Raw genomic sequence first — 25,866 nt, forward strand, 5'->3', positions numbered from 1 at the left:
CGACCGTGTTCAGGAAACAGCTGTGACTGGCTAGTTTGTTTCCACAACAATCCATTGTATGGTGGTTAATCAGTGAGTTACGTCATTGTACAGGTAACAGACCCCTGCTTATTATTCATCACTACTATATTTGAAACTTCTAACTGCAAAAGTTGTGGTTCTACCAACATGCATAAGCACAAAATGTCAAACAGACTTTAAAACACCATAGGCATCATACACTTGTTGACTTTGTAAACAGTTACAGAGGAAACCTGGGTATCTAAATGACTGAGGATTACACAACACTTACAAGTCATTCTGAGTGTTACAAATTCTTGCAAAAACATGCACCTTATTGCTAGAAAGGCAAACAAAATATGACGGTATAAAAGTTTTTGAAAACCATATAAAATCAACTTCCACACAAGCAGTACATTTCTACTTGAGACATCTGTTTTAAACTTTTTTTTTTTTTTTTTCGTTGGCTATTCCTGTTTCCTGTTGTGGATATTCTTATTCGTCATTGATCTAAATGCAAATGTACCATTTTTGTATCGCAATATAACTTAAAAGTACAATAAACATGGATTGTATATCACACCAAGATCTTATCAGTTACTTAGTGGCTTATGAACTGCTCAAAAATTTGATTTGCTGATCCTGAAGGCTTTTGTGCAGGGCAGATTTAAAGAAGCGAAGACGGATGGACTGGAAGGAAAGCAGTCTGAATGCTATTGATCTGCTCGCTGATCAAGCAAAGCAGGGAAGCTGGAGGAAACACTTTTGGTTTTTCACTTTATTGCACCATAGCCATTGCCGAGATGTCCATCTGCCTAGAAAAAAAATCACTCCGGTTTCAAACTGATAGCTGCCACTGTCCAAGACAGATAACACACACATGGAAGATTCTGAAATGACACCAAAGAGAATTGAATTAGATCAAAAACCCACATGGGTTGACAGCAGAATGAGCACCATTGGAAGGGGATTCCCCTGTAAGCATCTACTGAGTGGCATCAATCCCACACTGCCTTTGTCACCTATACATGCCATTCATGTATACATTGATTTGAATAATTCCTTGTGGATCTCCTTTGCCTACATGATGGATTAGATCTGTTGGCATGGTGGACACGCTCATGCTAGCACAAAAACACACAACCCCCAATACTTAGATCAACACACCACTGCCCAAAAACTATGCATAATTTATTTAATGTAGCACGTAGCAGCATGGGGAAATGACAGATTAATGTATTTTCTGCAGAACACTTAGCAACTCCAGACTGTTTATCATTAGACATGACAGAAACGGGAATCATTTCTATCCTCTGTCTGTTCAACTTCAGCATTAAGTGGACAGCCAGCTTTCATTTTTCTCGGTAACATTAATGAATCATTAATCATTGTTCATTAACGAATAATCAGCTCCCCAAGAGGGCAAAAGGAGATCCAAATGCAGTTTTCACAGGCGATATTAAGCTACAATAAATTGAATATGCTTGTTTAATGCAGTGAACATGGATGAGTGCCACTCCATCAAACGCCACAGTGAAAATGAGTATGTATTCATGATTGAATTCTCCCTCAATAAATGTAATTCCAGACAGCAGGGGCAGGACCCAGGTTGGAATTTATAATGAGCATCCGAGACATGCTTGCAATGTTATTCAGATTTTATAGTGATGGCAAATTTCCCCTGAAGGCAATGACTGGCATTAATTGTAAAACAGGTGTCAAGGTGAATGGATCTGATGCTTGTCAGTTTGAAACAGTGCTGTTAATAAGTTCCTGTGGGTATATGTGTGTGAGAGAGATAGGAGGCCCACAGCTGTCTCAGGAGCATAATAAGTTAAACAAAGTTCATTATAGCCGCATCATTATACATTCAATCAGTCTAACTCAGTGGCTCTCAACCAGTTTAGCTTCAGGACCCAGATTTTATATTGGGCACTGAAAGTATTCAAATTGTACAAAAGTAAATAAAATAAAAATCCCTTAAAATCAAATATACACAACTGTTCAAATGTTTTGGGTCACTAAGTTTTTTTAATAGAAATGAATAATTTTATTATAATGATGGATTAAATTGGTCAAAAGTGACAGTAAATCACGATGCATCATGTAACAAAAGATTTCTATTATCATGTTATTCTTTTTAACATTTTATTCATTAAAGAATGCTGAAAAAAAACATACCACTGTGTCTAAACAAAATTTTTAGCAGCTCAACCGTTTTTCAATAATAAGAAATATTTATTGAGCAGAAAATCAGCACATTAGAATGATTTCTGAAGGATCACGTAAGTCTGAAGACTGGAGTAATGGCTGCTGAAAATTTTGCTTCACAGGAAATTACATTTAATAATATTTAACAATATTACTGTGTTTACAGTATTTTTATCAAATAAATGCACTTTGGTGAGCATAACAGCTTACAAATTTTTTTTTTTTTTTAATATCTGTGTAAACTAGGAAAACTAATAATTATGCAGAAACAGCAGTGATTTATCTGTGAACCCATGGGGTTTGATCTTGTTTTTCCATGTTAGGCAACCTGTTGGCATCTGTCTCATTTGGCTGCTTTTGCCAGTTGACAAATTAGTTTAAGTCAAAATACTGTGTCGAGTTTGACTGGATGCACAGTTTTTGTAATTAACAACAACAGATATGTGAAGCATTTTGCTTTCCTTCATAAAAGCCTATTTATTTTGCTGTTCTACATATGTAGATGAATTTAGCATTTCTTTTAGAACAGAGCTGTGATCAGGGTCGAGTCTCTCTCCATTATTGGTTTGGATATCCCCTAAGTTGTTGTGCTTGTTTCCTGTCCTACTTCTTTTTAAAAATGCCAAAAGGGAATAAAGAATATCAAAAGAAAATGAATGAGAGCATGAGAAAATAACATGCTGTGTCCAGTTTTTTGGCTAAGATTCACAAAAACCAATGGTATAACTTATATCAGCAAATAAAGTTAGTAAAGCTACATGTTGTTCCCAACACAAGGACACCATGGTATATCCACATATAATTTTCTTCAATACAAACAAATAACAGATGATTTTGTAAAGCTGTTTCTGACAGCACAAATGTTTCACTGTAATCCTGCTGTGATATATGATAATCCGCTTCTCATCTCTTGAACTTTCATGTTCTCATGTTCTCCATTGGCAAGAGAGCTTTAGACTTTGCTCAAAGGCTTATTGAGGTTCCATATGAGATTACCTTTTACAAGGATTTTTCACCCTTGGAAGAACAGTGTGCCTTGGCATCAGTTTTTTTTTTTTCATTTAATGGCACAAGATCCATTGCCTTGCAGCACCATTTCTCCAATACTGCTGCTGTCACCCCTTCTCATATCCTGGAATGATCCTTCAATTGGAAAATAATGGCAGACAAATAGAGAACAAGAGAGGAGGTCTTGAAGAGGCACTTTGGACTTGAATATGTGATCTCAACAATATATTTGACATAAATAAAATGCTCAATCCATGTGTGGACTGCACAGCCCGCAACATCCCAATTGCTGACATACTGCCACTTGGAAGGAGTTAACATTTAGCTATGCAGATTGAACAAGCTCCTAAGGCAGATCGAGTGATCAGTTTATTATTTATCTCAAATGTCTTGCAGGGCATTTATACCTTCTATCCAATGAGTAAAAATGCAAGCTGTAAATACTCTCAAGGTTTTCAAACTTTATGATGCAAGACTCATTAAATGATGATCCCCTATATATTTTAAATTCATATCTTAAGCAAAGCATTTCTAAGGATGTTAATTTTTAAAAGGTAGATGTTTGCAAACGGGAACAACGCAGAAGGCAAGACAGTGGGAGGCTAAACATTCAATCACCAGCAACATCAGAGAGTGTGTGTGCTACTTTTAAAGTCCTTCTAATGTGAAACAGCTGTAAACTGATGATGAGATCTGATGAACAACAGGTGATTGCAATTGATGGTGTGTCCAGGCAGAGGATTATGGGACATGGAGTCTGGGGTGAGTGGTAAAGTGTGCAGGATGTGGTGTGCTCTAGCTAGAGATTGTGACAGAGCACCCCCACTCCCCCTAAAAAGGAATTGCTTCCAGACACTCACAAACCATAGTCCAGGAGGGAGGTGGAGCAGAGGCAGAACAAAGGGAGGGATGGAGGGCCAGGTTCATGAGGAACTGAGGAAACGGGTGACTGAGGCAGAGCCGCCGAGACAGAAAGCTAAGGAGGGGCCTGTGGAGCAGAGAGCCAAGGTGGAACCCGGAGCAAAGGTAAAGCAGGGAGCCAGAGCAGAGACTGCGGATTAGGAGAACGGAGCTAGAGACTATCAAGACAGAGCAAATGAAGCAGAAGACCACCAGAGCAAGGCAGAAGACCACCACAGTGGAGCAGATGGAGCAGAAGACCACCAGAGCAGATAAGAAGACCCCCACGGTGGAGCATATGAATGAGGATACCAGGACTGAGACTGAGACCTCATAGGAACTGAAACATAGGAAACAACCAGTCTACTTATTGCCCCAAAGACCAAGGTAGAAGACAGAGAGTTTATCAGTAGTCTCCTTGGCCATGACACACAGTATTACAAGTAAATTGATGGCCTTCTTGACAGTTACTAGACAGAAAAAAGGTCTAAACATAGATGCATTGACTGAAGTGGTACAGACAAACTGTTCAAAATCAGACACATATGGGAGAACTGGACAGGCAGACAGTCCATAATTTGATTCATTAGGGAAAACAGGATGTGCAGACAATTCATAATTAGACTCATTCACTGAAACTGGCAAGACAGACAGTTCAAAATCATATAGAACAGCAGAATTTAGAGAGAAGGATAGTTTAGAAACAGCATCTTTTGCCATAACAGGGCAAGCAGAGAGTTCAGGGGCAGCCCCTTAGACAAAGACAGGACAAGCAGAGAGTTCAAAGACGACCTCCTTGGTCATGACAGGACAGACTGAGAGCTGATAAGTGGATACCACTGACACCTCTGTAGGTTCTGGAGCAGATGCCGGTCAAACAGCAGCAAATAATAACATCCATGGCACAAGCAAAATAGTTATCTACAAAACAGACAATGGTCAGGGCAGGCAGCAATAAATCAAAAACATGGTATCAGTCCAGTCATCAAACACAAAAACCAGGAAACACAGAAGCTAAGACACGGGAGGTTAAACATTCAATCACCTGTCAAGTCAGAGAGTGTGTGTGCTACTTTTAAAGTCCTTCTAATGTGAGGCAGCTGTAAACTGATGATGAGATCTGATGAACAACAGGTGATTGCAATTGATGATGTGTCCAGGCAGAGGATTATGGGAAATGGAGTCCTGGGTGAGTGGTAACGGGTACAGGATGGGGTGCCCTCTAGCCGAGCTCATGGGCACCCCAGCTAGAGATCGGAACACCAACGTTGTAGAGAGCGATACATAAAATGCCTTAACACTCTGATACATCAACTTGTAGACGACCCTGTATAATTCACTCTTCCTCTTCTTCAGAAACATTTTCTGGTTTAAACATATCTGTCTGAATTAATCCAATATTGTCGCTTGCCATTATGTAGCGTTTACTACTTCAATTAACCGTGTGGAGGTGGAGATTAATCTGCATATTTATGGTTCTGTGTCTGTATAATAAATGCAGTAAGTGTGTAAAATGTTAAGGCATGAAAAAATTATTTTCATGGGAAATATGTTTAAATATATATTTTGATTATCAAAAATTTGTTTTAATGGAAAAAGTTGAATGACTGCAGGATTTAACAGTTAGAAATATTTCCTTACAGAAACAGTTGACTATATTTACTCTTATTGCAGATTTTACCCCAGACCATTGAAAAAAAAATACATACTTAACAGAACTTATTCATTATTTGACATATAGTTATTTATTTCATGCTCACTGTTTTACATTTCAGAATATTTTCTGCTAAATTCATGCTTTTTCCATCACATTAAAATTGTCATGCAAAAGACGTGTGACTTAATTAACAGTAGCCTCATATGACCTCACAGTCCACATGCTCATTCGTACCCAAAGCATACAACAAAACCCTCAAAACAATGGTGTTACAGAGAGGGGATGAGTGCCTCACGGCTGATGATACTTGACATCTGGCAATCACAGTGCTTCCCTCTTCCTGCCATGGCTGCATTTTGCTAATGTCAAGAGCAAGAGGGGGACACGCAGAGAATAGTCCTCTCTGATTTGCAGAAGATATCACTTGCAAACTCAGATGCCCTTCTGCCGCTTCCATCCCAGAGGGATGTGCAGCTCCTGAAATACCCTCCTGCATCTTTAATGAGAAACTGGAAAGGTATCTTATAGTCACATTGTTGACTTGTTCTCAGTCTATGTGCTTTGTGATAACCTTGACATATTTAACCTCAAAACACTCTGAGGAGTCTGGGGATTTTCAGACAGATGCAGACACAGATGCAGCGGATGGTTAGAAATGACACAAAGATAAATCATAGTAAATATATTAATAGTAATAAATGGGGGTATTAAACAGATGGCATAGGTTTGATTGACAGACAGATAGTAAAGCAGATGCAAACATGTTTTCCGCCAAAATATTTTTGTGATTTTCACTCGGGTCTAGCAATGTCAACAAGATCCTGGGGCGAAGTCACTGTTGCCTCACTTTTGCATCACTTACGTTATTTCAGTGCAACAGAGTTTAACCAACCAGTAAATACTCTTGCACCATTAAATAGTGCTGCAGTTTCAGTATTTAAATTGAAAACCTGTCATTCTATTCAGCAGAAAAAAAACACCCGCTTTCTATGTAAATTAGGCATAAGATTGCATCTTATTCACAATATTCTGCACTATTTGCCTGATGCTATTAATGTAAGCTATTACTACCCACAGTTGGCAGAGTAAGTTTCATTAAGAGATATTTCTGTACATTCTGCCATTTCTGCCTTCTGTTCTGTTCTGCCTCTTAAATTTCGATTTCCTGAACTGATCAGGATGCAGAATAGCCATTAAAATTTGAATGTAAAGAAAAGCAATTACAATTAACTAAAATTCAAATAGATTCATATAAATAATTCCATGAGAGCTTTGAATGCTTGACAAAAGCAAAAGCATGACTTTTTTGAAAACATTTTAAAAGCTTCCAGATCAAGGTTTATGAAATGTATTGCATTTGCAGGTTGTGAACGACTCTGTGCTGCTGGTAAAGATTATTTTTATCCAAAACAGCATTAAAATGGACACAATTGGGGACACATTAAGACCACACTGGAACCCAGGGCTATGATTACTGCAGGGCCCCCCATCACAATAATGATCAAACAACTTCCACTCCATCATCAGCTTTAGTAAAATAACCTGATAGCTGGGGAATTTACTAAATCATGTTTTTTCTGTTATTTGTATTTAAGTTTAAATTTTTTTGAGCTCCTCTATCTAAGAATTTTTGTCATTTTTACTTATCGAATATTGTTCTCTCTGCAGCCATTTCCAGATTACTGTAGAACGAAGTGAAGAGAGGTAAATGCAGACATGCTGGGCAGCGATCAACGGCGTGCACATATAGTTCAAAAGTTAAATATAGAATGAATGCATTTGATTGGTAAACCCAATTCAGACTTTACATTTCAATTTCAAATGGTAATGCATGAAATTTACATAATATAACAGTGCTAATAAGTTGGGTTGTGGTGGCTTTGCCGATTGGCAAACCAGTCAATCTACTCCACAGCCAATCACGGGCCCCCTCCTTGCTCAGGCCCCGCCTTGGCCAATGGTTAATACGGCCCTGTCTGCATCCCAGTAAAATGAGAGTCTAGAAACACATAGATAAGATAGATAGATAGATAGATAGATACATAGATAGATAGATAGACAGACAGACAGACAGACAGACAGACAGAAGCAGATAGATAGATCTCCAATTACCAATGTTTGTTTAATTAACATTGCCTTTATTACAAAACCCCAAATCAAAGGTGGAATGGCGATCAAGCCCATCCATCATCAGTCTAACAAGGACTGATCTCTCCAATCAAACTGGTGACATTTTATGCATCAGCAGCTGCAGTGAACATACAGTAGGGCACGTATACAACACATCTGCTGTTCTATTCAGTTAATGGCTATTCTCTTAATTCAAGTGATTCCTGGAGAGCAGAGCAATTTTTACTTTTCTCATGAAAAATTGCATAGTAGAAGCTGTCAAACGAAAGCGTAATCATTTTCTTTAATATCCACAGGCCTATTATAATGGCACTGTCCAACTGTGTAAAAGCTGGAAGTGTTTATCTGCTGTTTTAGACACACAAGAGGCTGCTGACCCAGATATGTGAAGAAAAACACCCATGCATAACTTAAGGTGCTACATCTAATAAAAGCCTCTTTTTCAGGCCAATAAAGTATTAACTATGGGGTGCTGGAACGAGACAGGGTGAGGTGAGTGATGTTCTGCAAACCTTTGCATTCTTAAGGAAAAGGACGGGTGCTTTCAAGGGGATTTAGTTGAATGATATTTGGCTGGTTCTGTAGCTGATTCAGTGGAGCATTTAGACTGTTCAGGCGGTGCCTGGATCTTACCTTACATAATATGTGGAGTCGTATTTCGAACCTGTAATAAATTACTTTCAGAACCTACATCCATTACATGGCCTTGAACATATATGTAAAGACAAAATCCAATGTTGTTTCACTCATAGCATCTATCAGAAATCTAGATAGATGTTTATGGGGGCATATATTCATTTAACGGGTTAGATGCACTAAAACATTTTGGATCACTTTTTTTTTCAAATAAGTTGAAAATGAGTTGTTTTTTTCTTTTGTTTTAATTTCAGTACAAACCTGATTCCAAAAAAGTTGGGACACTGTACAAATTGTGAGTAAAAAAAGGAATGGAATTATTTACAAATCTCATAAACTTATATTTTATTTACAATAGAATATAGATAACATATCAAATGTTGACAGTGAGACATTTTGAAATGTCATGCCAAATATTGGCTCATTTTGTATTTCATGAGAGCTAAAAATTCCAGAAAAGTTGGGACAGGTAGCAATAAGAGGCCGGAAAAGTTAAATGTACATATAAGAAGAGCTTGAGGACCAATTTGCAACTTATTAGGTCAATTGGCAACATGATTGGGTATAAAAAGAGACTCTCAGAAGTCAAGGTGGGTAGAGGATCACCAATTCCCCCAATGCTGTGGTGAAAAATAGTGGAGCAATATCAGAAAGCAGTTTCTCAGAGAAAAATTGCAAAGAGTTTGAAGTTATTATCATCTACAGTGCATAATACCACCCAAAGATTCAGAGAATCTGAAACAATCTCTGTGCGTAAGGGTCAAGGCCGGAAAACCATACTGGATGCCCGTGATCTTCGGGCCCTTAGACGGCACTGCATCACATACAGGAATGCTACTGTAATGGAAATCACAACATGGGCTCAGGAATACTTCCAGAAAACATTTTTGGTGAACATAATCCACCGTGCTATTCGCCGTTGCCGGCTAAAACTCTATAGGTCAAAAAAGAAGCCATATCTAAACATGATCCGGAAGCGCAGGCGTTTTCTCTGGGCCAAGGCTCATTTAAAATGGACTGTGGCAAAGTGGAAAACTGATGGTATGGGGTTGCATGAGTGCGTGTGGCATGGGCAGCTTACACATCTGTAAAGGCACCATCAATGCTAAAAGGTACTATATATCCACCTTCTAGAACAACATATGCTCCCATCCAGACATCGTCTCTTTCAGGGAAGACCTTTCCAACATGACAATACCAGACCACATACTGCATCAATTACAACATCATTGCTGCGTAGAAGAAGGATCCAGGTACTGAAATGGCCAGCCTGCAGTCCAGATCTTTCACACATAGAAAACATTTGGCGAATCATAAAGAGGAAGAAGCAACAAGACAGTTGAGCAACTAGAAGCCTGTATTAGACAAGAATGGGACAATATTCCTATTCCTAAACTTGAGTAACATCTCTCCTCAGTCCCCAGACGTTTGCAGACTGTTATAAAAAGAAGAGAGGATGCCACACAGTGGTAAACATGGCCTTGTCCCAACTTTTTTGAGATGTGTTGATGCCAACTTATTTTTCCCTTAAAATTATAAATTTTCTCAGTTTAAGCATTTGATATGTCATCTATGTTGCTTTCTGAATAAAATATTGAAATTTGAAACTTCCACATCATTGCATTCTGTTTTTATTCAAATTTATACAGTGTCCCAACTTTTTTGGAATCGGGTTTGTAAATCTGAATTATTTTCACAGAATAAGAATGGACTTGTATTTCCCACTTTCTAATGTTTCCACTAATTTCAAGTTGTACTTTTTTATTTAATATATTATATCAGTATGTAAGCAGTTATGTCAAGGCTAAACAATATATATTGGGAGCATTATTTAAAATGGATTGAATACGATAAATCTGTAACAACTAGCATAATTTTCTTCCAAAAGTTTATTTATACATTTATAACTGACAGAGTTGCATATTTATATATGTATTTTTATATATTTATTTACAAATCTTTATCTTTTTAGGCTTGCAGGTAAAAATCTGAACTAAAAAAAGTCTTATTGTTGAACCCCATAAGTAATTTTCAAAATCAGATTTTCAGATGCTTCTCTCATTTTGAGTGCCTGCCTGTTTCTTATTTTTAATTCATACTCTTTCTCACATCAGCTCCATGGATCTGAAATATATTGTGCTTCATCTTTTCTTTGACTAAAACAGTTTGAAATGCAACAATATAGTGACATTTTGTAGATTGTTGGTAATGACTTTATGTGGATTTCTGTGGCGCTCTCTTAAGAGAGGCAGCATCCTGCATGTCTAATGAGCACTAGTGAACAAATAAACATATGGACTGGATAATGAGGACATCAGTGTTTATAACACCAAGCAGTCCAATCTCACACTCTCTCAAAGTGTTGGCACATTTATGGATATTAAACATGGTTTACACTGTATACTGTATTGTCATCTTGCCCTTTGTGAAAAAACTGATCTCTTTTTATCAACGTTTACCCATTGTCCATTTGCCAGTGTATTCACTGCGGTTTGGAATAATTAAGATTTTTTATGTTTTTGAAAGACGTCTTTTGTGCTCACCAAGGCTGCATTTATTTGAACAAAATGTAAAAACAGCAATATTGTAAAATATTATTCCAATTAAAAATAACTGTTTTCTAAACAGTTTTCACAAAAGTGAAATTTATCCTTGTGATGGCTAAGCTGAATTGTCAGCAGTCATTACTCCAGTCTTCAATGCCAAATGATCCTTCAGAAACCATTCTAATATGGTGATATGGTGCTCAGTTATTATTCAATTATTACAGTATTACAGTAATGCTGTTCAAATGCAGCCTTGGTAAGTATAGAAACATCACTGAATAAACATTTAATTTAAAACAATCTCAATTATTCCAAACATTATCATTCTCCTCTTGTCATGTGTCATGCAGTGTGAAGTAGCTGTACACAGAAGGCAAGAGGTCGAACACTTAAAGCTAACCTTTATGATCAAGTGCACTTTGACTTAATTTTTCAAGAAAGAAAACTTTCTGCCTTCCTCAAGCTAGCCCATTTAGAGCACAATAGTGGATCCTGATAGAAGCAAACAGCTTTCATACACACTTTTCTATCGCCCATCCGCAGCTGTTTCACAGGATTGTGCCCTCTTCTTACAGTTACAATGAATTGTGACCTTACTTTTTCTGAGCAGCTTATACTTCTATTCATCCTCTTCTGCTATCTGTCTGTTTGAATGGGTGTTATTAATAGTGACAAATAATACTGGTCAAGTTAATCAAGTCAGTAAAATCACAAAATAAATTAAATGTAATGTGCCACTGCCATATAAACAGAGTATAGTTGTGGTCGTAAGTTTACATTCACTTTGCAGAAACTGCAAAGTGTTAATAATTTTAAGAAAATAAATGAAATTGAAAAATTTGCATCTTGTTTTTTTTTTAATTTAGCACTGCGCTGTATTTCATGTAACAGATGTTTACATATAGTCCACAAGACAAAATAACAACTGAATTTATACAAATGAACCTGTCAATCAAAACTGTTTGATTGTACACATCTATTGTTAACAAAAGGTGCAAACATTCACTAATGCCCAAGAAAGCAACATGATGCATTAAGGGCCGGGGATTCAGGACAAATTTTACTTAATTTGTCTTCTAGGAAACATGTGTTTATCATATTTAACTTCTGAAATGCAGTCTTAATGACATTTCTACAAAAAAAATAAAAATAAATAAATTGCACACGTCCATCCTGTTCAATAGTTTTCACCTCTTTATGCACTGTGTTGCCTTTTTGAGCATTAGTAAATGTTTGCACATTTTTGTAATAGCTGTGTCCATTAATTGTGTGAAAAGATTTTAAAAATCATACTGTTTCTGCTGGAAAGTGTTAAAATATGCAGAAGATGCTGGACAATCAAAGAAGACTGTTCAGGATCTGGAAGATTTTCTGAAGAAAAGTTGGTAGTGTAACAAAACTGTTCATCCAGGTAACAGATGGGTAACCTTTGAGTGGGGTCATTTGTGTAAATTCAGCTATATCACTTTGCGTTTGTGAGCTTATGTTAACAACTGTTACATTGATAAAATTATTAACATTTTGCAGATTCTACAATGTAGAATCTATGTAAACATGTATGTAAATGTATGTAAACATTGTTTTCTAAAAAAAAAAAAAAAAAAAAGAGTTTACTAAAATTCTCATTAATTTAAAAAGGTTGTAAAAAATAAATTAATAAAAAAGACAAAATGTAATGATAAATTCATAAATACTCTCCAGGGTCAGTGCACTATTCTTATTGTCGGGTCCTGATACATACACATTACATACATGTATACATTTCCACTATAAATATAGCAGGCAAGTTTGCATAGACTATTTTTATTCTTTTAACTCATTACCTCCCTTAAAAACTGTGACAAACTCAGCTGTCACCACTCTTAAAATTCTGTTATCTCGCTTCACATTTGGTGAAAACAGCAACCGCTGTAAGCTGTCATTTCACTGAATCTTTTCCTTAGGTTGAAACTTTACACTCGCATCCGCTTCCATCTAGTCAAAGCAGACCTGGATATATAAGTGACATCACACAGCTGTTAGTGATGTCACAGAAAAACTAAATACAAACAAAATAAACACTGACTGATATATCGTCATATTGTTGAGCAAGATTCATACTCTAAACCTCTCAGACTTCAAGAAAGAAAAGTTCCTCTGAGCTCATGCTGATGAAGGCTGAGACCACTTAAGCTAAATTTCAACAATTGCCCCTATAGGTCTGTATTATATCCATGTGACAGGGATCATCCACTGTGGGCCGTTTACATATTTTATTAAAACCCGATCCATCACAGCAGATCACACTGCAGTCCACTATTTGCTAAGTTGGATGTGACCCCAACAAAACCATCTTTCTCTTCAGTGACAGATAACAATTGCTAATTAATGCATGTCAATGTTTCCTTGTTTGGCAGGCTATAGTGGAGATTTCACAACATGAGAACAAACACCGAAGGTCCATCAGTTGTGAACACTGAGCTTGCTTAGCACGTGGGTGGCTGCATGCACCACAAACAGTGCACAAATGCTTGTGTTGCCATGACGAGAGCGATAGCACAAGGACAAGATGGTGTAAAGGCAATTTGCAACCAAACACTTGGGAGGAAGTTCTCCCAGTGGAGATGAGTCAGCTTCTTACACAAAACAAAACAAACACTAAGATACCCAGGAAATTGAATAGAACCAAGCATGGGATCACTCCCACTTATCTGCTACTTCTGTCAAATTTTCAAAAGAGTAGGCCGAAAAGTCTGTGGTGTACAAAATGAACAGCATGTATGGTTAACAGGAAAGTTTTGGCCCAAAAAAACAACAAATGTTCTTCAAAAAAGAGGTGTTTATGTTTTTTTTATTTTTTTATGAGCTTCTTCTGGGCTTCTTGAAGTTTATTAAATTTTTTGACCTTGGCAAACTTGAAATTGATTCTTGTTTTTTTTATGGTTCACACAGTTATTATGTGCTCATCTTGCCACTTACAGTTTGCCAGGGGTCACAGAAGAGGTCACAGTTCTTTGGACTTGGAGAAGGAGACTCAGCCCACTTAATAATGTCCTATTTACATTTGCCCGTTAGAGATTAAATATTTATCGGATATTAATACTCAAAAAAAAAAAAAAAAAAAAAAAATATATATATATATATATATATATATATATATATATATATGTATGTATGTGTGTGTGTGTGTGTGTGTGTGTTACACATAAATAAATTAAAAATAGGACTTTTTTAATAATACAGTGAATTTCTGCCGATTACACACTAACCAAAAAAAAAAGAAACTCAGAAAATGTAATTAAAGAGACAGACTAAAACATTTCAAAGCTATCTGACTTTTGAAATGAGATTAAAATAAAATTTTAAATAATTTTAAGGGCACAAAAAGTTCCTCTAATTGAAGAATCACCCATGAACACAACCGTTCAAGGTGTAGGCTCTGTAATGTTTTTTTCATGTTTTTAAAAGAATTGTTTTATGTTCACCAAGGCAAAATTTCTTTAATACAGTAAATACAGTGATACTGTGAAATATCAGTTTAAAATAAATGTTTTCTTTTGTAATATATTTAAATTTGTATTTATTCCTGTGTTGAGCAAACCTGAATATTCAGAAGCTATTACTCAAGTCTTCAGTGTCACGTGATCCTTCAGAAATCATTCCTATATACTTGTTTGCTTTTTATTAATATGTTGAAAACTGTTATTCTGCTTAATATTTTTTGTAGAACCCTTGATAATCTTTTTTTTCAGGATTCTTCAATGAATAGAAAGTTCAAAAGAACATTTATCTGTAACATTTTGAAATCCTTGACAGTTGTTGAGCAAATAAATTCACCCCTTCTGAATAAAAATATAAATTGTATTAAAAACAAAAATAATTACTGAGCCCAAACTTTTAAATAATAGTGTACATAAGTCCAGACATTCATGTGAAGTTTGCACAGTACGAGTCTGTGCACTCAAAGCGCTCAGTATCTGTTTCCCTGAGTCATCCAATTTTTAACATTACATAACAGAAAATAATGATGTACTATTAGCAAATAAACAATATTTTCCACACTCTTTAGCAAAACAGAGAGAAATAATCTGTTGTTATTTGATGAAAACATTAGAGAAAACAAGCATTCTAAGTGCTAATTTGTGTACAGTAGTCTATAGTGTTTTTCTGAAGTTCTGTTGAGCAGTAATCTGTGCGATGTCTGGTGTGGTATGACTCACTACCCGGTGCTCAGTGCAGACATGTGTCAGCAACCCTGCTGCAGGGCTAAGTGATTAATTAGTCACAACAGGAGCTCTGCGCTGACAGCTCTGCCACGCAGGTTACACCTCTTTGATCGTCACTCACCACTGAAAATTCATCTCTTTGAACCAGAGGAAGTCAAGGGAGGAAATCAATGGGACTGGTTGTATATACATACTAATGCTTATTCTTTGTCTGTCACATCAAAGGAGACATATTGGACCGGGTTGTGACACTAACCGCACTTACATATCAAACAGCTCATTATCAGATCCATTCAGTCAAGTTCTTTTTTTATCTGCCTGCGACCTACTGTATGCAGAGAAAGTTTTAGAGCCTTTAGGTGTCTGTTTCTCTTTTATTATTAGTGGCAAATGAATCCCAAGTGACATACGTCAGCAGTAAACAAGACATATTATTAGGGATGACTAAGAAAATGCTGTAAATTAAGACAAAATAATGATGCAACCCTTTAACAATATTTTTTTTTATATATATTTTTTTTATGTTTGCAGAAGGCGGCCAGATAAACAACATGATGCAAACACACCCGTATCCAACCCTCAGCCAGCTGTCCCATGTCTATGAGCACCAGCAATCGGCAAAAGAGCTCAACAAATATGCCTCACTGAAGGCTGTGGGTAAGGATGTATACTCAAAAGGATCATTTTTAGCATGTCAGTGTTATACTCTAATGTGGATCTTTCCTGTACAACATTCATAAATTATTCCTCTTACTGAACATAGCATTTACCACAGAATATTTTACAAATGATTAATGAATCCCAGAATAAGACTTCTCCCAAATCTTATTGGGTCTGTATTGAAAGAGAGTCACTGTACTTCATTGCAGTTGACTTTAAAAAATATATCATTAGCATATATATATATATGTGTGTGTGTGTGTGTGTGTGTGTGTGTGTGTGTGTGTGTGTGTGTGTGTGTGTGTGTGTGCGTGTGTGTGTGTGCGTGTGTGTGTGTATGAAGTAATAGTTTTCTATTTTAAAGTGGTCATATGATGCTTTTTTAAAGATCATTATTTTGTGTATTTGGTATAGAATAAGATGACATGCTTTAAAAAAACACATTATTTTTCAAATACTGTACATTATTGTAGGTCCTTTATGCCCTGTCACTCTTAAACCGTCGTTTTCTTCAAAGTCCCTCCTTCTGACAAGTGCAGTCTGCTCTGATTGGCCAACTGACCCAATGCATTGTGATTGGCTGAACACAGCAAACACTCGTCGGAAATGTAATGCCCCTTTCTATAATCATGAGCTTCATCTTTCAAAATAAATGTAAAGACAGTTAATAATGTCCTTAGTTTTACCATCAGTTTAAGCCCGAAAGGGGAACAGAGTCGCGTGACAGACACAGTGATGAAGCTCATATGGGTTTGCAGTACACAAGCCACGGATGGTTAAGACTTGTAATTACGACTTTGTGGTGGCTTTCATGTGCGATACGATGTATCCGACATAACTTGAATGCACCATGCCTGTGGTTACTGAAAGCACGCCTTCTTTCTTTGCATGAATATTTAGGCAGCATTACACAAATATTTCAACACAGTGACGTAGACATGTGGGGGCGTGTTTGAATGAGCCATTTTAGGGGGGCGTTGCAGAGTCTTAACTTTGATAAAGAATATCTCCTTGGTTTTGAGACTTTAGTCTTTGCAACTTCAGGGTTCTTATCTATGCACAATCAGCTTGTAACACTCCTAAAAAGAAAGAGAGACTTGAAATTTCATCATAGGACCCTTTTAATACATTTTAAAATGTAATTTTCAACAACAATTACTGCAGTATTCAGTGTCATATTGTTACATTTATGAACTTTCTGTTTCCTTATTTGGTCTTCTTCCTGTTCTTGTTTTGTTAATTGATTATTCCCCACCTGTCTCCAGTTCCCTGATTACCTCCTGTGTTCTCAAATACCCTGTCTGTTCAGTTCTTCCTCATCCGTGATTAATATTGTAACCTAACCTAATGTGATGTGAGTTCATTTGATGTTATAATGATGTTAATGTGTTGTATATAGTCTGTAATCTCCTTCGATGTTCAGTAAACTCCTCATTTGATCAAGACCCTCCTCGAGCACTTTATTCCTACACCAGCTAATACCCAACTGTAACAGAATCACGGACCAAAACAGTTTAGTTAGCGGCGTTTTTCTTTCTTTTTGGTTTTTGTTTTCCTCCCTCTCCCGGAATGGCGATTCCAGCAGTCCAACTCCTGTGCCTGGAGCAACTGGACCGTTCGCTGGAGGACCATACCAGGGACTTTCTCGATCTGGCGTGCCTTACCCACTTCCCCGACCGCTCGCTCTCAAATTTCTACTACACCAGCCTGAGCGAGCGGTGTAAGGCACGCCTACCAGCGAACGGTCCCGAGAGGATTTCGCCGCTTTCGTGGAGTGGGTGCTGGAGAAAAATGAATCTTCATGGACCATCTGCACCGCCGAAGAGGATATCTCCAGCCCCACTCCCGACCCAGAGACCAGCCAGCCGCCATCACGCAGCATGGAGCCAGAGCCCACCACAGCCGCAGAGCCCGAGCCTTTCATCGACAGGGAGCAGGACCTCGAGAGCGCAACTGACCAGGTGTGTGAGCCGGCAACACCGTGCGTCGTGGGAGTTTTAGTGGAGATCGAGGGCATGGAGGAAAGCCCTGCCCACACTTCAGCGACTGAGGGTGAGCTGTATTCGGTTTCTGAAATTTGTATGGAGCAATTTATGGACCTTATGGACTGGTTTATGGAGGTAATTCCTGAATCCCCTGTTTCTACGCTGGTTCCATCCAGCCCTGCATTTCCTGTTTCTCTGCTGGTTCCATCCAGCCCTGATCCTCCTGTATACCCTCTCAGTCTCCCACTCCCACTTCCTCCAGTCAGTTCCTCTGCTCCATTTCCGCTGGTTCCACCCAGCCCTGAGTCTTCTGTTTCTCCGCTGGTTCCGCCCAGCCCTGAGTTTTCTGTTTCTCAGCTGGTTCCGCCCAGCCCCGAATCTCCTGTATTCCCTCCCAGCCTCCCTCTCCCACCTCCTCCTAGACCTGCCAGTTCCCCTGCTCCATTTCCGCTGGTTCAATCCAGCTCCGTACCTCCTGTCTCCCTGCTGGCTCTGTCCAGCCGTGATCCTCCTGTGTTTTCTCCCATCCTGCCTCTCTCTTCTTCTCCTAGACCAGCCAGTTCTTCGACCTCATCTCTGCTGGTACCAGTCAGTCCCGCAGCTCACCCTCAGTCCGCGCCATCTGGGTGCGATGGTTCGCCGCAGGACTTCCAGTCTCCAGCTCCACCTTGGCGTATGGATTCCCTGTCTCCGCCTCCAGCCTCCGAGCCCTGGACTCCTCCTCGGTCCTTCAACCCAGCGGCTCCGGTTTGGCTCTTAGCTCCCTCGTCTCCACCGTGGCCTGGCATCCCACCTGCTCCACCATGCTCCCTCATTCCTCCGGCTCCACCTTGGTCAGTCGTCGACCATCCGCCGCCTCGGGACTCCATTCCTCTGGCTACACCTCGTCACTCCATCCCTCCGGCTCTGTCAGGCTCCTCCTTCCCTCTAGTTCCACCTCCATTCTCAGTCACTCCGGCTCTGCAGCAGTCTTCCAGGGCCCCGCCTCCACCTTGGTCGCCTGAGCCTTCTGCTTCACCTAGGCTCTCCGGATCCTCGGCTTCACCCTGGCTCTGCGGCTGCGCTGCTCCATCTTGGGCTCCTCACCCACCGGTGCAGTCTCCATCTGTCGGCCCCCTGGTGTCGTCGGCCCATTCTCCACCATGGCTCCTCCCGCCGTCGACTCCACCGTGGATCTCCATCCTGGCTGGTCTCTGGAGCACCATCTGGCTCCTCCTGCTCCGGGCTCCTCCCTCCATCCACTCCGTCCTGGTTCCTACCTTCTTGCTCCCTCTTCGCCTGCCTCTTGCCTACCCCACGCCCGCCTCCAGATCCCCCACCCTCCCTCCGCTGGTATTCCTCTTGCAGTGCGAAGACACACCGTTCCGGGAGGGGGCGAACTGTTACGTTTATGAACTTTCTGTTTCCTTATTTGGTCTTCTTCCTGTTCTTGTTTTGTTAATTGATTATTCCCCACCTGTCTCCAGTTCCCTGATTACCTCCTGTGTTCTCAAATACCCTGTCTGTTCATTTGTTCCTCGTCCGTGATTAATATTGTAACCTAACCTAATGTGATGTGAGTTCAGTTGATGTTATAATGATGTTAACGTGTTGTATATAGTCTGTAATCTCCTTTGATGTTCAGTAAACTCCTCATTTGATCAAGACCCTCCACAAGCACTTTATTCCTACACCAGCTAATACCCAACTTTAACACATATGTACCTTTAGAAGGCATTTTTATATGATGATTTGGTTCTCAAAAAATATTTCTTATTATTATCAGCATTGTAAAAAGCTGATTAATAGTTTTGTGGAAACTGTGATGTATTTTTTCAGGATTCTCAGTTGAATAGATAATTCAAAAGAGCAACATTTATTCGAAATTCAAATATTTTTAACATAACATTTAAATGTCTTTATTGCCATTTTGGGGTTAATTTAATGGTCATTATTGCATAAATAATAGTATTCATTTATTTAATAATAATATATATATAAAATGACTCCAAACTTTTCAAGGGTCCTTTCAGAAAAAAAGGTACAAAAGCAATCACTGGGGTGATACACTTTTGTACATTTTAGGTACTGACATGTACACTTTAGGTATTAATATGTACATTGAAGGTGTCAATATGAACTCTTTAGGTACCAAGGTGTAGCTTTTGAAAGGGTACTGCCCCAGTGACAGCTTTTATACCTTTTTTCTGACAGTGTAGTGTATAAAGTATAGGCTACTGAAATGAAAAAATAAAGAAAGAAAGAAAAACATAACTGTTAAAACTACACTATCTAAACTACAAAACTTTTTTAACATCTATAATTGTTTAACATTTTAAATTTAAATAAAATAGAAAATAAAACTAAACCAAAACCAACAATGATAGTGAAAATTATGGTAATTGAAAACAAATGAACTATTTGATTAAAGTTGCTATTGTTTAAAGTGCTTAAATGTTAACTAAATTAATAAAAAAAAATGCATGAATATAAAGCTATGGTTTAACCATGGTATATTAATCCCATTGTTTCTCCAACTGCTTACTCAAGGATTTCTCATTGACATGAAACCTGAAGAGAGTGTCTCTAATGCATGTTATTTAGACTGTGAATTACTTCAGGCTTCCTTCCTGCCCCTATAAATGTTCTAATTTCACCTCATCATGGATGACATAAACTATATGAGATCATCGGACAGAGAAAAAATGACCCTCTGGAGTCATTGTTATTTTTTCTTATTTAATTGCATCCTCCATGAAAATTCTCAAAGGTGCAGAATTATTAGAGCTGATAATTCCCAATTCTGCAAATGAATACTTCTCTCTCAGTCCCCAAATACATTTCTAAGGTCACAGAACTAGACTTCCACCTGAAATAGAGAAGAGGAGCTTCTAATAAAGGCATGTACCAAAATATCTTCCCACAAAAACCCTTTGAGATCCAGATGACACTAACTCCAAACATGGAGTCACGGAGTTGTGAGCCGATAGATATTTGAACTCTGTCTAGAGGCACTAGTTACAAAACCACTAGATTTATCTTGATTATGGCTCTTGAGGATGTGCACTGTTGAGCACTGTAATTGATTCACCCGTCTGTTGTGATGATCCGTGTATCTGATATAAGGAGCGGCGCAACGGTGGAAAAATGTCCACCGTGCATGACGTCTTCTTCTACTCCCACAGGGGCAGACGAGTGATAAATAAGATTTATTGTCACACTGCGGACCAAACTTATTTTAAGCATAAAAAGTTTATCTTCAAGGTCGTCAAAGCAGCCGACCATCAATATAAGACTAAGGAAAATTCACACTAGATGCCTGGTACCCTAAGAGTAATGATTCCCTTATAAACATGAATCACCTGGTAAAAAGACCACATATCCAAAAGGAGCGTGACATGCTGTACTTCAACTGACCACAGATTGAAAACCTTAACTCCTTTTGTGATCTTATTGATCTCATTATGATTGATTGATAGCTCATATTTTGTAATCAAATTAGCGTAATTTGATCTACTATTGAAACATAAGACATATATGCCAGGCTTCTCCTATCATTTAACCCCTACGCTTTCTTAAAATCAACCTCAAACTCACATTCAGATCTGCCTTTATCTAATCAACAACCGATGGATAATTAGATCATTTTGGTCACAGTATGAAAGAAAAGATTTTTTCTCTACTTCAGTTACATTGCAACTTGCAATGTTATGTCATAAATAATATAATTAAATTTTTCAAGATCTAATAAATTCAAGATTTAAAGGGGTCATATTTCATGTTTTCTATATTTATTATTTTTTAAATATGATATATTTATTTTATTATTAGTTTTTTTTTAATGTGAAAAAAGAGTAATATTTGTTAATAATAAATTGTTAAAAACTTATGATATTATCTTTTATGATATATTATTGGACAAGACCTCTTCAACATCTCTACAATAGTTAACATTTATTTTTTTGGCATAACCTTTCAGCCAAAAATAGCCATTACAGTTACAACACACAGCACAAAGTGTCCAACTTTAATATAAAAACAATAATAACTGAACATAATGTTACTTTTGTTGCACCAAAACAGTCTTGTTAAAAAAAATTCATATAGGAATTATAGCATTTACTGTTGTGGTCAATTTTTTTTTACTAAAATAAGAGGGATCATACAAAATACATCTCTTACATAAAAGATGTTTACATAGAGAAAATAATTGTTGAATTTATAAAAATGACCCTTGAACCGTTTCCAACAATGACTGTATGATTTTGAGATCCATCTTCTCACACTGAAGACAACTGAAGGACTTACATACAAGTATTTCAAAAAGTTCAAGTGCTCACAGATGCTCCAGAAGGAAGCATGATGCATTTAGAGCCTAGAGTTGAAAGCTTTTGAATTTGAAGGTCTTATCTTATTTTGTCTTCTGGGAAACATGTATCTTCTGTAGCTTCGAAAGGGCAGTGCTAAATGAATAAAATATGATATTTAGGCAAAATAAGAAAAATATACACATCCTCATTCTGTTCAAAAGTTCACACCCCTGGATCTTAATGCATCATTTTTCCTTCTGGAGCATCGGTGACCATTTGAACCTTTTGTAATAGCTGCGAATGAGTCCCTCAGTTGTCTTCAGTGTGAAAAGATGGACCTTAAAATCATACAGACATCGTTGGAAAGGGGTTAAATATGCAAAAGAAAAAAACAAAGAATTTGTGGGACCTAAAGGATTTTTCTGAAGAACAGCAGGCAATTTAACTGTTCAGAACAAACAAGGGACTCATGAACAACCGTCACACAAAAATAAAAAAAATAAAAAAGCAGTGGATTATCCAGGTTACAAGACAGTATTAAAATCAAGCGTATGTAAACTTTTGTTAAATAAAAAGCTTTTGATTGATACATTTAACTATTATTATCTCTAATGGACTATAAACATCTTTTATGTGAAGTATCTTATTCAGGTCAGTATAAATATTTTGTATGATTCTGGCAAAATAATCAGATATGCAAAGTGTATGTTACATTTTAACTGTATATAACTTCTTCCAGTACCTCCCAGTGAACGGTCATTTTTGCAGCATAATTTCAATTAATGAATTTCGGACTGTGTACAATATATAAACCTCTGTTATCTGAAGAAAAAATCAATTTCTCATGCTATCTCAACTAGCCTAATTTTTCCTCTTTATCTTTCTTCAGCGGCCAAAGCCAATGGTGATTTCCTCAACAAGCAACACCGCCATTTGGTCGAGTTGGCTGCTAAGGGAAGCCTGCCACTTCATCCGGTCAGAATGGAGCTCGTGGAACCCACAGCTTCCTACGTCACAGAGGTCCCATGCCTCAAGCAAAATGGACAGAAGCCCAGGAGCATTAAACCCAACGTGTCCCATCCCGCAATGGCCTACAGCTCCAATACCATCGCAAATCCCGGCATGCTGAGAAACTGGGAGGCTGCAGAGACTGCGGGACGACGCAAAACCTACGGCCCTAGGAAGATGTGCACGGTGGAGCAGGTTAATCAGCTACACACTGCCCGCAGTCATCATTACCTTCCCACGCAACCATACTTTGTAACTAACAGTAAGACAGAGGTGACTGTGTAAGAGGCTGAATACATTTCAAAGCAAGAAGCAGAGAGCCAAAAGTGATTATCGTCATGAAAAGACTCTCCACACTGCCCCTAGTGGACTGGAGGCACAACATGGGTGAGCATGTCATGTCCTCACGACAACTGACATCAGCTGACAGTGAGGCCAGCGTTACTTCGAAATGTTCACCACTATTTATATTCACTGTAACAATGATGTGTTTGTGTTCCGTCAATGAAAAGGTAAAAGGAAACAGATGTAAAGATTTGGCACACGAAAAGTTTCAGATCAATAGCAATAAGATGTAATAAACGTATATGAAAGAGAATGACTATGGAGAGATGAGACATTACAGAAATGAAACATACTGCATTATTGATCGCAGATATTAAAGGGCTGACATGGATTATGAAACATAGGGCGATGCTCTCATCTGAAATAATATACAGAAAATGTATCGGCTGTGATATTGATTTGTTGAAGACAGCGTAAAAGACACTGGGTTTGAGGCTGTGCCTTTTGTTTTGTCATTAAAAAGCATCTCGGTCAAGCAACTGAACAACTGATGCTTGAAATATGGAGTCCGAAGAGTATTATTAGCGGTGGTCACATGTACTAAATATTTCATGTGAAGGTAGCATTGCCATTCCATGAGCAGCACTGTTAAAGAACATAGAAGCTTGGGCACAACTTGTGTTTTTGGAAATACGTGTTTGGTCTCTTTTTGCGTACATTTGGCATTACTTTTTTTATGTGTACTCTCAAGCGCATACAAGCATGTTGAAATATTTGTCAAAATGTCATCAGTAGGTATACCTGCTGCCACATGTACCGTAAGGTTTTTTGAACTTTTACAAATGTGTTGTGCAGAAGGTACATTTTATTTATTTATTTACACCCCCCCCCCCCAAACAGATGTGACACACGATGAAAAATAATATAAAAGTATATTTATACCATTGCCAGTATACAGTAAGTATGCAAATTATATAATGCATTGTGCCAAGAAGTAGCTGGTTGAAGTTGTTGTGTTCAGCATTATTTATTTAAATATATCTATTTATTTTCTGTTTTATTCAATAGTGTGTTTGAGAGAAAATGTTTCTGTTGCTACATCATCATCTTATAATGATGTAGCTCTGGAGATGATGTACTTTAAACTGGAATAAAATAAGCTTTTTCTTTCCTCATTCTCTTTATCTTTATTTTTCCCCTTCCATTGCTGTCTTTGATGCTAACAGGATGTTGCATTGTGAGATTTTCATAAACAGGTCGATTAACTTTTTTGTATCCAATTGAGTTAATTCAACAATGCGTAAACCTGGAAATATCAACCCAAAAAACTTGACCCGCTCATGCACTTCTGTCTGATTGCAGGGGCACCAGATCATGTGGAATAACTCTAATCTAGGACGGATCCTGTCAGCCTCACCGCCTGATAAAATATCTAGCTACGCCAAGCTTATTCTGTTGTATGTAGTGTGCATTAGCACTAAGGAGTTCCATCATGCATTAAATCTGAAATAAAGAGATGCATGAGAAGTGTACAACGAAAAACATCCCATAACACACAATCATTCTAGCCACATTCTGAGGTCCATCAAAGGCTGTTGTGGCATTTTGTTAGAAATAGCCAGAGAACAGGCAGCGAGTCTTTCATCTGCTGCAATTCCGAGGAAGTCCCAGATGAGGAGCAGGAAAGGAAAGGGCTCTGATTGATTTGATTCAGGCACTTTGAGCAGGAATAAGTCAGCTAATCCAATCCTCAGCTGCACGCATTCACCTCTGAACAGGTGCCTGGAAACAGCCAGCGATTGAATGAGCCCATTTCTGTGGGGGCCTTGTTGAGCTGCCAGAAATCAAAGTTCTGCTCAGTGAATTAAGATTGAGGGTGCGAGTGACCTAGTTAACCGAATCAGCACCGGCGTGTTCGGCATTCATGCAAAAAGTATTAGGAGAGCGGGTAGTCACTTGCATTTGTTTGCTGAGGTCTCGGGCTGAGCCTCGCATTTTTCCACGGCTTTAACGTCTACATTAACTGGAGAGAAAAAAGATATTATTCTACAGAAAACGTATTCTGTATAGTTTGTGTATGCCAGGTTACGTGGTGGGTAATTTTAAATATTATTAAATTATATCAGCATAAGGCAAAAGCAATACATTTACCTGTATTCATTTAGCAGATGTTTTTATCCAAAGTGGCTTATAATGAGAAATATTAAAACATAAAAAAGGACAAAAATATATGTGCATTAATACATGAAAGTGGGAGCAGTGAAACAATAGTGAAAGCACAGTATATTGCCCTTATGTTTTCATATTTTAGAGTGAATTAACACTAGTGTTTAGATAACAGGGTAA

General features: G+C 38.0%; 1 protein-coding gene across 1 annotated transcript in view; it reads left to right on the plus strand.

The window, feature by feature from the left end:
- The window catches only part of LOC132121423 (protein shisa-9A-like), a 32,642-nt gene extending 7,947 nt beyond the window's left edge, over nucleotides 1–24,695 (plus strand). Inside the window, exons 3-4 of the mRNA XM_059530781.1 lie at nucleotides 15,825–15,950; nucleotides 23,117–24,695. Of these exons, the coding sequence (XP_059386764.1) occupies nucleotides 15,825–15,950; nucleotides 23,117–23,520 (530 nt within the window). The 3' untranslated portion in view covers nucleotides 23,521–24,695. The remainder of the gene's footprint in view (nucleotides 1–15,824; nucleotides 15,951–23,116) is intronic.
- The last annotated feature ends 1,171 nt before the right edge of the window (nucleotides 24,696–25,866 follow it).

The sequence above is a fragment of the Carassius carassius genome, chromosome 39, assembly GCF_963082965.1.
Source record: "Carassius carassius chromosome 39, fCarCar2.1, whole genome shotgun sequence".
NCBI lineage: Eukaryota > Metazoa > Chordata > Actinopteri > Cypriniformes > Cyprinidae > Carassius > Carassius carassius.